The 13,418-nt window shown below is 36.8% G+C and overlaps 1 protein-coding gene across 7 annotated transcripts in view; it reads left to right on the forward strand.

Annotated features, from left to right (window-relative positions):
• KANSL1 (KAT8 regulatory NSL complex subunit 1) overlaps nt 1–13,418 on the forward strand; it is a 186,673-nt gene that overhangs the window by 115,688 nt on the left and 57,567 nt on the right. For all 7 annotated transcript variants that reach the window (XM_036835746.1, XM_036835750.1, XM_036835751.1 and 4 more), the window contains one exon: nt 7,213–7,354. In XM_036835746.1, the coding sequence (XP_036691641.1) occupies nt 7,213–7,354 (142 nt within the window). The remainder of the gene's footprint in view (nt 1–7,212; nt 7,355–13,418) is intronic.

Consider the following 13,418-nt stretch of genomic DNA (forward strand, 5'->3'; position numbering starts at 1 on the left):
TCTGTTGCTAATTGAAAACACCTATTTCCTGATTATGTCTGCCTCTTAGAGATTTCTTTTCATCTCTTTATTTCTCTTGTATCTTTTATGATATGGAATTGAAATCCAAGGTTTATATTTATTTAATAACTGTTCTTTTCTAATATACGTATTGTACTTTGCAGTTAGGATTACATCATTTTATGAATGCCACATCATGTGAGACTGATGTTGCTATTATTTCTAGAGGTCAATTTACATGTCTAGGATTATACAAGGTAAATAAAAGTAGTAACTTGACTTAAACCAATCTTCCTGCTCTTCCCTCTATTCTTTTCACACTGCTTTTGAGCTAGGTAGTTAATACTTGTATACACATTTTTTTTATGTGACTCTTAGTAATATTAAGATTTTACGTTCCTATCCCATAGAGACCCTCACTCTTAACCCTGGATACTGTGAGTCTAACAACTGTGTGCTCTGGATGTCGGATGGTGATCTCGGTTTTACTTAGTCTGCTTTATTGGTTTTTTATAAGTCATCTAAAGATCCTGGAGATTTCAGAATGTAGGTGTTTCAGACATTTTGCACATTTGGACGTAGCACATAACTATCGGATCGGTTTTGGTTGAAAATTGTACTGTGTAACTTGCTGCGGACAGTCATTTTACTTTTATCTTGTTAATGGAATCTTTATTTGCATAAAAGGGAAGAATTGGAGATAGGACTGAAATCAGAATCAAAGATGGAATTGCCACCATTCAGGCCTTTGCAGCATACTGTTGTTACTTTAATGAGATTTAAAAACATTCCTAGATCAGGGAAAAGTATAATCCACCAGCACTGTTCTACTGGACTTAAAGATTTCCCATCCTGGACTAGAACTAGGTGACTTAAAGGCAGCACTAGGTCAAGTGTTTGACATGGTTCAGTGCCTAGCTTTAGTGTTACTTTTAGATAAATCAGCTTTTGCTGCAGTTTATCTTTGAGAAAAAGGAAGTACAGTATCTACCCCTGCTGTCTGTGGCAGCATTGAAGATAGGATTGATCAAATACAATCTCTTTTATTGAACTCATTGACAGTATGTTGGCAGTAAGGGGTGTAGCAAATCTTTGTCTTTTCTCTGTGTTAGTAGAAATTACATTCCTTGTTGTTTTTCTTTTAGTAAGGTTAGTGGTAACCACCTCTAAGTTAAGTGATTCTTAAGGTGTAGTAGAAAAGGTTTTATCATTGACACCTTTGAAGATTCAATGGATAATATCTAATTTGTAATAAAAATGGAAGGAGCTTGGTCCTCACATTTAAGAGAAGTTAAATCTCCTTACCTCAAAGTCCCCATGTTGATCTGTTTGTCCTCTTCTAATGAAACATTACCATTCAAGAGGGTTTTAAAGAATTAAAAACAAAAATTAATCCCATTTTTGTTTTCTACGTTGGCCAACATGTAACCTGAACTCTAAATTTTCTAGTACTTTCCACTATTTAGCTGTAAAGTGTTTATAAATACGAGAGCTTTTTTAGAGGAAATGATTTTTTTGTTCAAGTAAATAATTATTCTTAGATCCCATAGAATATCTTAAGTTCTAGGTATGTGGTAATATTCTGCTAACCCTGTAAAAAAAAAGAACTATTAAAGCTCTGTAAGTTCACATAGCTAAAAAAGAGTCTATTTGTACAACATACACTATTTTATACAAATAAATATTGGTACATAGCTGGCAACATTACAGTTTACTATTCATGTGATATTACAAAAGCACATATTAGTACTGTATCTTTCTGCATTTAGGTAACCAAAAAGCAATTCATTGTGTAAAAGTTTAATGGATTTTTATACAGCACGTGCAGACAAAGAAAATTTACCAGTAAAACATTTAATAAAAGCAAGGAACAAAATACGAGTTAAAATGAATTCCCATTCAGGTAGTAAGTAGCCCAGTACATGTAGACATATATGCTGGTGCAAACTGGCATAAAGTACATGGCAGAACAACACCTTGGAAAGCATCCTAGTGTCCTGCACAGACAGCACAGAGCAATTATTTTACTAATTATTAGCACAGAGTAAGCAATAGGAAAGAGTTGAAAAGAACTCTGTGGACTGTTGGAATCCACATCTTTTTCTTCATTATTGATAATGACTGCAGTAGAAACCAGTTCATCATTATATTTGCGTAAGTATCACTCTGCAGCCTTAGTCACGTGTTCTATTTAAAGCATGACCCTACTTTTAAATCAGTGTCTCTTGCTTTGAGCTATAAATTATCAGAGTAATAAATTTACATTTTGAATATTAGGGGCAAAATCTACCTCTACCTCTGGTAAACTGAGTTTCTCTGGCATGTTGTTTTTGCTGAGGAAACAAAAACATAAACTCTTACACTTGAAGCTGTTATTCTTGCACTATGTTTTGTGCTCTGCTCTGCCACTGGGGTGTGGTAACGTCTTCACAGCTCACCTCAGGCTTGCTAAACGGTACACCTCCCACCTTTGTTAACAGTTCAGCTTTCTGTCCATGTTGCTGGTATTTTGAACACAAGATACTTTTTGGACACTTGGGGTGGGGTTTTCCATTTTTCATTAACTACCACATTGTGACAACTTCCTGCTGAAAATTACATCTGGTTAGAAACTGTCATATGACAAATGTATTTGTAGAATGAAACCTGTTCATAATTGGGGGTTGCAGTCCTCCCTTAATGCTGCCTGTCTTTAATTAGTTTATTTGTCTTTAATTAGTTTATTAGCCAATCTCCAAAAAAATATAACCAGGACGTTAGGTTTTGTATTGGTATTTAGAATAATACTTGTATATCAGTCTGTTAGTTTTGACCTTAAGAAAATTGAAAAGGGCTGTTCATTAATGTGAAAAGAAAAAATGTATTTATCCACCAAAGTTCTTGTGAACTGAAATGTTTTAAGGAATTTTCTTTTCCTTTTGTATTTTCAAGTTTTCACACAGTTAAAGTGTTGTGGTTTCTTTCTTATTTTTTCCTTGACCTCAGACAAGAAAGAAAAAGAGAAAAAAATCCTTTTGGTTAAGATGTGTCGAAATTCAGAAATAACAAATAAGTTTCATCTTTCCTGCCAATTCAGAGTGCTTGATGTCCTGGAACACTTTCATGAGAAGGCTTATGAGCTAAGTTCAGGATCATTGGGAGAGACTGCCAGGATTCTTTGTCCGCCAAGGGTGACTAAGGAGGAAGTGCTGTAAATTGGCCAAGAAATCATCTTTCCCTTGCTTTGGTTTTCAACATTAGAGTATTATTTTGGCTAGCCACTGTCAGTTGTTAAAACAGATTTGTCTGGGAATAAACTGTCATTAAATGGATGTTGTGTTAATTTTATTAATCACTTTTTGGCTTCGAATTGCTGCCTTTTATGATATTTGACTCCCCTTCTACTTTGTTTCCTTGAAGACTTAGGATTTGTAAAGAAGCAGAGAAGCTGTGTGATTCCTTACACATAAGAGTGACAGGAAGAAGTAAGGTTTGAGGAGATTTTATTGAGGAGAAGTAATATGTGATTTATGTTAGGAGTGGGTAGTTAAGGAGTTATTGGAGTAGCCCATTGGTGGTAGATGGGGACTTGGTACTGTGGTAGCTTCAGAAATGAAATGAACCTGTAAAACCAAGAGATTTTACAAGATAGGAAGGTTGCGAACCTTGAAGAGTAATGAAAGTTGGAAATGGGATACGAGGGTTAACTAGCTTTACCTCTTTTAGAAAAGGGGGGACATTTTTATAGTTCAAGGATGATCCAGAGTTTATTCTTGACCTCTTGAGGTTCTTTCCTGAATTTGGGCTGGTACTAGACCTGCAGCCAGTATTGAACCAGATAATTGTACTTAAAAAAGAAAGTATCTTTATATCTTGTGCTTTTTCCATTAAGGTTAGGGAACTATATGCCTTGTTTCTAAAGAGGAATAATTGGATAATACTTTATCACAATGGTTGGCTTCAATGGCTTATATTTGGACTGTATTGAAGTTAGTAAAATACTATTGCTATCCTTGATCTTAGTTATTATGGTATGATTAACTCATTTCTAATTCTACTATGGTTAGATTTGTTCTCTTTTATTATAATGTATTTCACCCTATCAGTGGACTATGTTAAACTTCACTTACAGTCACTAAAAATGTTTGTTAGTGAGTATGTAGAACCTGATTGGAGATGGGGCTATGGGGAGTATGACTACTTCTTCTCTCTTGGAATAGAATTTTGTGGAAGATCATAAAATATTTTGGTTACAGAATATACCAGATGCCAGTTACCCCCTCTATTATTAAAGTTGCCATTTTCTATCAGACTTTCAGTTTTTAAAGAGCAGTTGAACATTACATCACAGTTAGAGCTAAAATCTAACTTCTTTTCTTTAATTAATTAATTAATTTATTTATTATTTTGGCTGTGTTGGGTCTTCGTTGCTGCGTGCAGGCTTTCTCTAGTTGCGGCGAGCGGGGGCTACTCTTCGTTGTGGTGTGTGGGCTTCTCATTGCCGTGGCTTCTCTTTTTTGCGGACTATGGGCTCTAGAGCACGCGGGCTTCAGTAGATGCGGTGCATGGGCTCAGTAGTTGTGGCTCGTGGGCTCTAGAGCACAGGCTCGGTAGTTGTGGCGCACGGGCTTAGTTGCTCCACAGCGTGTGGGATCTTCCCGGACCAGGGCTTGAACCCGTGTCCCCTGCATTGGCAGGCGGATTCTTAACCACTGCACCACCAGGGAAGCCCCTAAAATCTAACTTCTTTATTCCCCTTCCCAGAGGTAAGGAGGACTCTGATCCTGAATTTGTTGTTTATCAGTTTTATGCATTTACTCTTTATGTATTGGTAACAGTTCTTTTTATATATATATATATATATATATATATATATAAATTTATTAATTTTTTATTTATTTTTGGCTGTGTTGGGTCTTTGTTGCTGTGCACGGGCTTTCTCTAGCTGTGGCGAGTGGGGGCTACTCTTCGTTGCGGTGCCCGAGCTTCTCAGTGTGGTGGCTTCTCTTGTTGTGGAGCACGGGCTGTAGGCGTGCGGGCTTCAGTAGTTGTGGCTCGAGGGCTCTAGAGCGCAGGCTCAGTAGTTGTGGCGCACGGGCTTAGTTCCTCCACTGCATGTGGGATCTTCCTGGACCAGGGCTCGAACCCGTGTCCCCTGCATTGGCAGGCGGATTCTTAACCACTGCTCCACCAGAGAAGTCCCAACAATTCTTATTATTGTTTTTTGGGTTTTTTAAAAGTTTTTGTATAGTTTTTCCATTCCACATTGTTGAGATTTAGTCGTGTTGAGACATATAGTAATAATTAAACTGATAAACAATACTCCATTAAATTCCTTTACTACTTGTGTATATCTATAGTAGTACTTAACTTTGTTTAGCTTATTATTAGTTTTTATGTTTTTCCATTCAACATTGTTTTCTGAGATACAGTCATGTTGATACAGATAGTTCTGGTTAATATGTTTCTATTGCTATAGAAAAATCCAGTAAATTATAGTGTATCTATTTCCCTACTTTAGCAAATTAAATTGTAGTTAATTTTTAGTTATTACCAACTATTGCAGTGAACCTGTTTCTTCATGCAGATGTGCAGGTTATATTCTCAGAAATAGAGTTTCATGATGGCTAGGTATACACAGTTTCCACCTAACCAAGTATTTCCAGATTACTCTGGAAAAGTGGTGGTGCCAGTTTTTATTATTGTTGGCAATGTATGAATTACTGTTTTCTACATCTCACCAACACTTGGTTTTTCCAATCTGGGTTTGAAATGACTTCTTAGTATTTGACCTACTAATATTTTAACCAAAATCTAACAAGGCCTGGCATATTTTTATGTGTTTATTGGCCATTTGGATCTCTCATGTGAATTTTTAATTTATTCATCTTTTGTTAGATTATCTTCTTCTTAAACCTCTTTGGTGGAGTTCTGTTATATATTCTGATGTGTTATTTTTAGTTTTATGTGTTACAGATATCTTTACCAACCAGTAGCTTGCCTTTAACTTTATTAAATCTTTTGCAGTATGTTGAAAATTAGCTAAAATTTTTGTGTGTCTTATTTAAGAAATCCTTCCCTGCCCTGAAGTTCCAAAGATAATCTTATTTAGGTTTGACTTTTCAGATTTAGGAATTCCAAAAATAGTGAATTATATCATAAAGAAAGGAAATAATTTTACTTTTTTCATGTAAAGAACTGGCATCTCAATGCCATTTATTGAATAATTCAGTCTTTTCTCACCGCTCTGAATGCCCATCTCTTTTATATATCCAGTTCTAAGTTTGGGAGTTCTGTATTCTGTCCCACTGGTCTTTTTGTCTTTCTAGACTGCCTTAATCACCATAGCTTTACCCTAAGTCTGTAGTGTGAGTTTTCACCATACTTTCTTTAGAATTTCTCTAGTGTTGTTCCTCCCCTCCACCGTTGTGGATTTTTGGATGTTTGTAAGTTTCCAGTAACGACCCTGTGGTGGGGGAATTCCCTGGCAGCCCAGTGGTTAGGACTTCGCGCTCTCACTGCGGAGGCCCCGGGTTCAATCCCTGGTTGGGGAAATAAGATCCCATAAGCCGTGCAGCTCAGTCAAGCAAACAAAAAACCCTATGGGAGATTTGATTGGAGCTTATTTGAATTTGTAGGTAGATATGAAAATTGCCATCTTAAAAAATCTATCTCACCATTTATGTTGGTCTTTTGGTTTTATTATTTTCTCTGCAAAGATCTTTTGTGTATAATATTAGCATTTGTTAGTGTTGTAAATAGTTCTGTTTAAAAAAAATGAGTCTTTTCTACTTGTTGGCTCTTGGAAACACTATTAATTTTGGTATGTTGATCTTTACTCGGCAACTTTGCTGAATTCTTGGTTAGCTTTATAATTTGCGGTGTCTTGGATTTTCTATGTAGATACGTAATCTTTATTCTTTATGTGTCTTAAAGTAGAAAATATTTCTATCTCCTGAGAAATTAAAGCAATTCAGAAAAACTGTTTGCCACAGACAGGATCAGGATACTTAGAAGGCAGTTTCAGCTAGTTAATTTGGGAAGTATCTATGTGAAGAGTTTTATCCACGTGTGTCCTGTGACATACATACATACACATACATATAGTCTTAAGTTTTTCTTGACACTAGAGTTAGTCTGTATAAGGGCATTTAGACGTTAAAACCGTCCCACTCCCATTTAGTATAAATGTTGCTGCTACTCTTGGATTTCACTCAGTTTATTTCCTTTTAGGAGGCGCAGGTCAGAATGGAGATGGGCTGCAGACCGAGCAGCTATTGTCAGCCGCTGGAACTGGCTTCAGGCTCATGTTTCTGACTTGGAATATCGAATTCGGCAGCAAACAGATATTTACAAACAGATACGTGCTAATAAGGTAAGGGATAAGTGTCTGGTCTTTTTCAGCTCAGCTAAAAACTATCATTATCCCCTTTTCCCCATCCCTCAGTAACTCTTAACTATGTCAGAGAGAATGGTTTAATATGATCTGATATAGCGGTTTAATTTGTTTAAGAGCCTGGTGTTACTTAGCATAATGCAGACAACACTGTTAGAATATAATGTTAGATTAGCTCATGGGTTTAGAACAAAACAGTTTGAATATCTGGGCTAACAGGGAACATTTAAAAAAAGGCACTATTTAATGTAAGCCATTGACCATACCTGCATATTTGTTATATTTATGGAAAAGTGGTGATGACAGTATTTTCATCTTATTTTTTTTACTTAGATGCGTTTCTGTTTTACTGCTAAGCTTCCCTTGCTTTCTTGAGGAAGAATAAAGTTTTTCCTGAAAGATGATTCAGGCGAGATTAGACACTGGTGATCTCATTTTCCTTTGTTCTCCTGCTTGCAGCGGGCTGACTCTTAACGGCACAGCTTTTATCTTTAACAGGGGTACCTGTATAGGTTTTCTTCTGAAAGACGTCCTGTGCTTGTTTGGAGTTTGACTGGGGGGTAAATGTACATGGAAAGGAAACCCATTCGGTAAATAGTTGAGTGACTGCTGTGTACCAGCACTGTTCTCCTTGGTGGGGTCACAGTGGTAAATAAAAATCCTTCTTTCTTGGTGCTTATGTTCTTGCAAGGTACTTATTGTGTTAGCTTGATGCAGTGACCTCCCTGACTGAACATGTGGGTCTAGATGAAGTATCTACTGCTCCTAAAAATAAGTGTCACAACGTTTTTGTCCTGCCTTAGTGCTGGTCAAAGCCTCAAGAAAATTGCTATATACCATGAACTGCATACATTAAATTAATTAGTAGACCAAGAGTTAAAGGATGACTAACTGACAAGATGAACAAAAGGGTAAGAGTTTGAAGTAAAAGTCCTGCAGCCTCCCTTATATATTATGTAAGCTTTTATTCCAAACATTTCACTGGAGCATTCTTTGAGCTTCTTCCCCAAATGGGCTTATATGTAATTCTCCAGAAGTTCGGTAGAACATATTATAATTGAGGGCAAAGTCCAGAGGACTTACCTTAAAAAATAATAATAATAATTTGTTCCTTTAGGATAGGGAACACATTAAATCCTAACTTTAAAAGTTAGCTAGCGCAAATGAGGAATTAAATCTAAAAATATTCACCAAGGATGGTAAACATTATGCTTAGCTCTTTTTCACAAAGAAAATTAAGTGATATTTGTAGAATATGAGCTGGAATGTTGATAAAGAATATCTGGGAGATGACTGGATATGCCTGTCCTGAGGAGAAAAACAGTCTTCCTCTGTCATGGACACCTCTTCAGTGTCTGGGTTTTTATAGCCAGTAGTTAAGAGAGAATTTTCATATTTGAGAACTAGAGTCTCTTAGTAACAACTGAGATTATTAGAATGGTAGTCAGTCATATTTGTTGCTTTATCTATTTTATATATATATATATATATATATATATATATAAATACGTACTGTGTGTTTATATGTTTATGTTATATTAGTTCCTCATTATAAAACTACTGTATTTCATAGACTCAAAGATGCTGTTGATTGTAAGCTGCACCATTGTTATGTGCCACTAAGAAGTGATTTCAGTTAAACTAAGACATACCATCTGGAACACTGTTGTGTTTTAACTTTCATATTCAGTCAGCTTTTTAAAAAAAGATGTTCCCATGTCTTAGAATGAGAAAGGAAAACAGTGTCTGTACCTTGAGTGTGGACTATATACAGGTACATTCGTGTGTGTTATTTAATGCACAAAGCAACAGCTTACAGCCTTGTAAGAAGCAGAGCTAAATTTGAACTCAGGGCTATTTATCTGACCCCAAAGCATTTTCTGTCTAACATATTCTGCTGTTGTATCCTTTTCATCATTTCTCTTGAGCATATTTATTGAAATTTCACACCTGGTAAATAAAACTGAGGGGGAAGGCACAGGGACCTAGAGGGTTCTGTTGCTAAAGGAGACTTCTTTCTCTTAACACGCAGTCTTTCTCTTAACACACAATCTTCAACATCCGTGTCTAGTACAAAACATTATATTATTTTTTTATCCCTTCTTTTGACTGATCTGTCAGATTACACAGCGCCTGCTAACTAAGGATGGAAATGTTACTGGGAATGAGAGATGGAAGAACAATGAAACTTGTGGATAGAAAAGCTGCTGAATGAGAATAGCAGTAACCTAGAATACCTGTCTTCAGAATTGATGTAAAGCAGTTGAAGTTTCCATCTTCATAGGGTTATAAGGCATTATGGACAGCCATGTCTTGTCTAGGTAGCCCAGGACGATCTTGTGGTGCTGGTTTACAGTGAGGTCACTGATTTATCTTAAGGTGGGTAGGAAAGCTTGATCTATTTAGAATGAAGTAGGAAAGTGAGTATGTGAAATTGCACCTTAATTTTTGTTTTACAGATGAAGAGGTGGTTTTGGTTTTTTTTCCTTGTACTTTGACTCCATGTGTTACCTGAAATTGGTAAAGGGAACGCAGTTGACCCAAGTGTACAACTTAGTTTTTTCTTTTCTTTCCTTTTTGCTTGCTTGCTTTGGCCCTGTTTTATAATCAGGCTTAGCACAGTTTCTTCTACCATTTCTTCCTTTTTTAGTTTTACTTCATTTTTTTTTTCCTTTTTTTAATGTAGGACAGATTTGTATTTCCAGAGAGGAATAATTTATAAGGATGTGTTACGACTTCATGCAGCTGTGACCCTTCCCAATTTCTGTAGTCCTGTGTTCTCTAGTGTTTAGTTCTCTAGGCCTGGACAATCCAGGCATGGTCCTGCTTCTGACTTTAGGAAGTGATAGTGAAGGGTGGGGAGACTCTCCTGGCCTTTTAACCTTGGCCTTAGAGTGCAGTAGCCTTGAGGTTATTGCTGCTTGTGGCTAATGCCACAGCCGTGTAATGTTGACCCAGTATAAACCCCGAATGCTAGGGAATCCCAGCTTGGGGTTGCCATGACAAGTGTGGAGTGGAACTTCATGGAGTTTTCTTTGCTAATAATGACCTTTCCTTTCGTGATTATTAACTATATTTATTAAGTATATTTTAGGAAAATTTAAGTAATCATGTAGACCTCTCCATAAAGCCTTACTTGCATCAGTCTCTTCCTTAAGCTCTTCCTCTTTTCTGCTCTCACGTCATCTTCTCTAAACTTCTGTTATAGCACTGTCATTGTAATACTTCGCCTGCCTGTCTGTCTGAGGTAGACGAAGGTAGTAAGCTCCTTGTGAGTGGAATGTATTTTATTTATTTTCTTATTCTTAGGGTTTCACACCACCCAGCATGTGGTAGACACTCAATAAATGTCAGCTGAATGAACAGATTTTAGCTGTTTCTATGCTTTTTATTTGCTCATCTTCCTTTTAGGTGCTTTCATCCTTTTTGGTATGAGGTACAGTATAAAGGATTTAATGGTTGGTTTTGTATGCTACAATGAACGAACAGAGTTTTGGGGGTCAGGGAAAGAATGCACGGGTGAATGGTAACATATGCATCAGCATGGCACTTGAGTAAATATTTGCAAAAATAGATTTGATTAAAACTAATGCACATTGAAAAGACCTTTCAACAGATTAATAGGAGCTCTGTTGTTGCAGAGGCCAGAAACCTTTACTGACTCTCTGACTGTTCTCTCTTCCCTCACATCCCAAGAAGCATATTTGCATAACTGATTGATTCTGTCTTCAAATATATATATGTCCAGAATCCAACCACTTTGATCCAACAGCGGTTCTTTCTGCTCCTCTATTTACTATCCACTCATCCACATGTCAACACAATAGCAAATTGATCCTTTTAAACCATAAGTCAGATCATTGCTCCCTACTGCTTGAAACTCTCCAGTGATTTACCATCTGGACATAAAAGCTGAAAGACAGGGAGTTACAAGGCCCTGCACCCCCGCTTACCTCCTCTGCCTTGAGCTTCTGCCTCAGACTCCACTCATTCATTTTCCTTCAGCCATACCAAATTCCTTCCAGTTCTTAAAGTTATCAAGCTGGCTCCAACCTTGAAACTGTTGCATTAGCTCTTCCTGCAGATATTCCCAAGTTTCTTTCCAGTATTTGCTCAGACACCACCTTCTTGGTGCATTTTACCCTGACCGCCTAATATGAAAGAGTGCCTACTCCCACTTTATTATCCTCTCACTGTCCTTTAGTTTTTTAGCATTTAACACTTTCTAATGTGCAACGTAAATTTTACTTACTCATATTGTTGATACTCTGTCTTTGTCCCAGTATTAGAATTGTAAGCACTTTGAGGGATGAGTTTGGATAGGAGTAGGGAGAAGGATATGTCTTCTTTCTTTTCCTGTACCCCCAGCACCTAAAAAATGTTTGATGAATGGAGACACGATGGCTTGATTTGAATGAATGAAAGCCAAAACAAAGATTAGCTGGGTCTAACTAACCCAGCTTTTATCCCTAGTTCTGCCACGGATAGGCCTATTGACATGACCTTCGACCTGCATCCTCCCTGGGTCTATAAAATGATGGGGAATAAATGGTCCCTACTAGGTCTTTTAAAACTTTCACAGGAGGGTGTCTTTGTAGTCTCTCAGGTGTTTTTTAGAAATTATTTGGTAGTTTAAGGAGAAAAATTTCCCTTTGGAAAATATTGGCTGTTTTATCCTGACTTACCTTCTCACCTAAGAAAAATTGAGGGAGTAACTTTATACCTAATAGTTGGATTTATTTAGGCTCCTAGCTATAATTAATATAAACTTAATATTTTCTTGTTCAAGGGCAAAAAGTTTTTAACATAAAACTCAAAAAATAATTATTATGCATTTCCTTTCTTGGTGTATAACTCTGCTAGGGAATACGGGAGATTCGAATATATTTGTATTTTGTCTAAGTCCTCAAGGATCTTAGCATTAGTTAACATTTAAATGACAAATTGAGGCAACAATAAATGAAATAAATAATTTGGCCTAAGATTCTGCTGTGGAAATGAGATTTAAATATACAGAATGTAAGATAAAATCATGATGCTTTAGGAAGTCTGGCAAAGTGGATAAAGAAAATAAGGGGCTCAGTTAACCAGGGACATTTTCTTGGAAGGAGGTGGGACTTGGCCTTGACAAGCTTTTGAAGCATAACCTTTTGGATAGATAAATGTAAGAAAAGGGCAGAATCAATATAAACAAAGACATAAGAACAGGTAGTGGGTAGTAGTGTAACCTTTAGTTGCATTTCTTTACCTACTACTTTGTAATAACTCCCAGCTCTCAACAACAACTTCATATATATTCAGACATTTTCTAGGAGATAATGCGGTTAGTGTAACAATATTTGGAGAAAGTAGTTGGAAATAGATAAATAAGGTAGGGACGGATTATGGACTTTGCCAAGATGAGTTTGGGCTAGCTTTATATAGGAGATGGGGAGGTGGTTTAGGCTCTTAAGCAGAGAAGATGTTGAATGCAATATTCTGAGAAGGGAATGTTGTACAAAATAGCTGCTTTTTACAAACAGTTTTTACTTTGAAATGGAAAAGTTTGTGAGGTCTATTTTATGCTTCTGATTGAAACAAGAAAATATTTTGCAGCTAGGGCAAATGTTTCTTGCTTTCTTAATAACCTCTCCCTCTTTCTGCGGAGTCTCTGCTTCATTTTCTGCATAGCCTAGGTATAGTCTTATTCCAGAATAGGTAACTTGTTGTTTCTTTTACGGCGGGGGGGGGGCGGGGGGGGGGGGAGGTCCTGTTTTTCTTCCCTTTTAAACTGAGGTGAAATTCCATTGTTCCTTCTTAACCACCACCAGACCCCCAATCTCTTACATCTCCGATTTCACGGAGATTTTTGTCTTAGAAATAACCCCAGGGACAGGATCCTCTGGTTCATTGGCTCACAAGAGCCTATGTCATAATGGCCTAGGGAGCTCAAATTGATAAGTCAAAGTCTTTAGGCCCTGAAATCTGTTGATATATTTTAGGATGTTCGTTGGGGGATTCTGATGCTGAGTCAAGATGATTGAGTCTAGTATTTTTCAATTTA

Source organism: Balaenoptera musculus, chromosome 20, assembly GCF_009873245.2.
Source record: "Balaenoptera musculus isolate JJ_BM4_2016_0621 chromosome 20, mBalMus1.pri.v3, whole genome shotgun sequence".
NCBI classification, from domain to species: domain Eukaryota; kingdom Metazoa; phylum Chordata; class Mammalia; order Artiodactyla; family Balaenopteridae; genus Balaenoptera; species Balaenoptera musculus.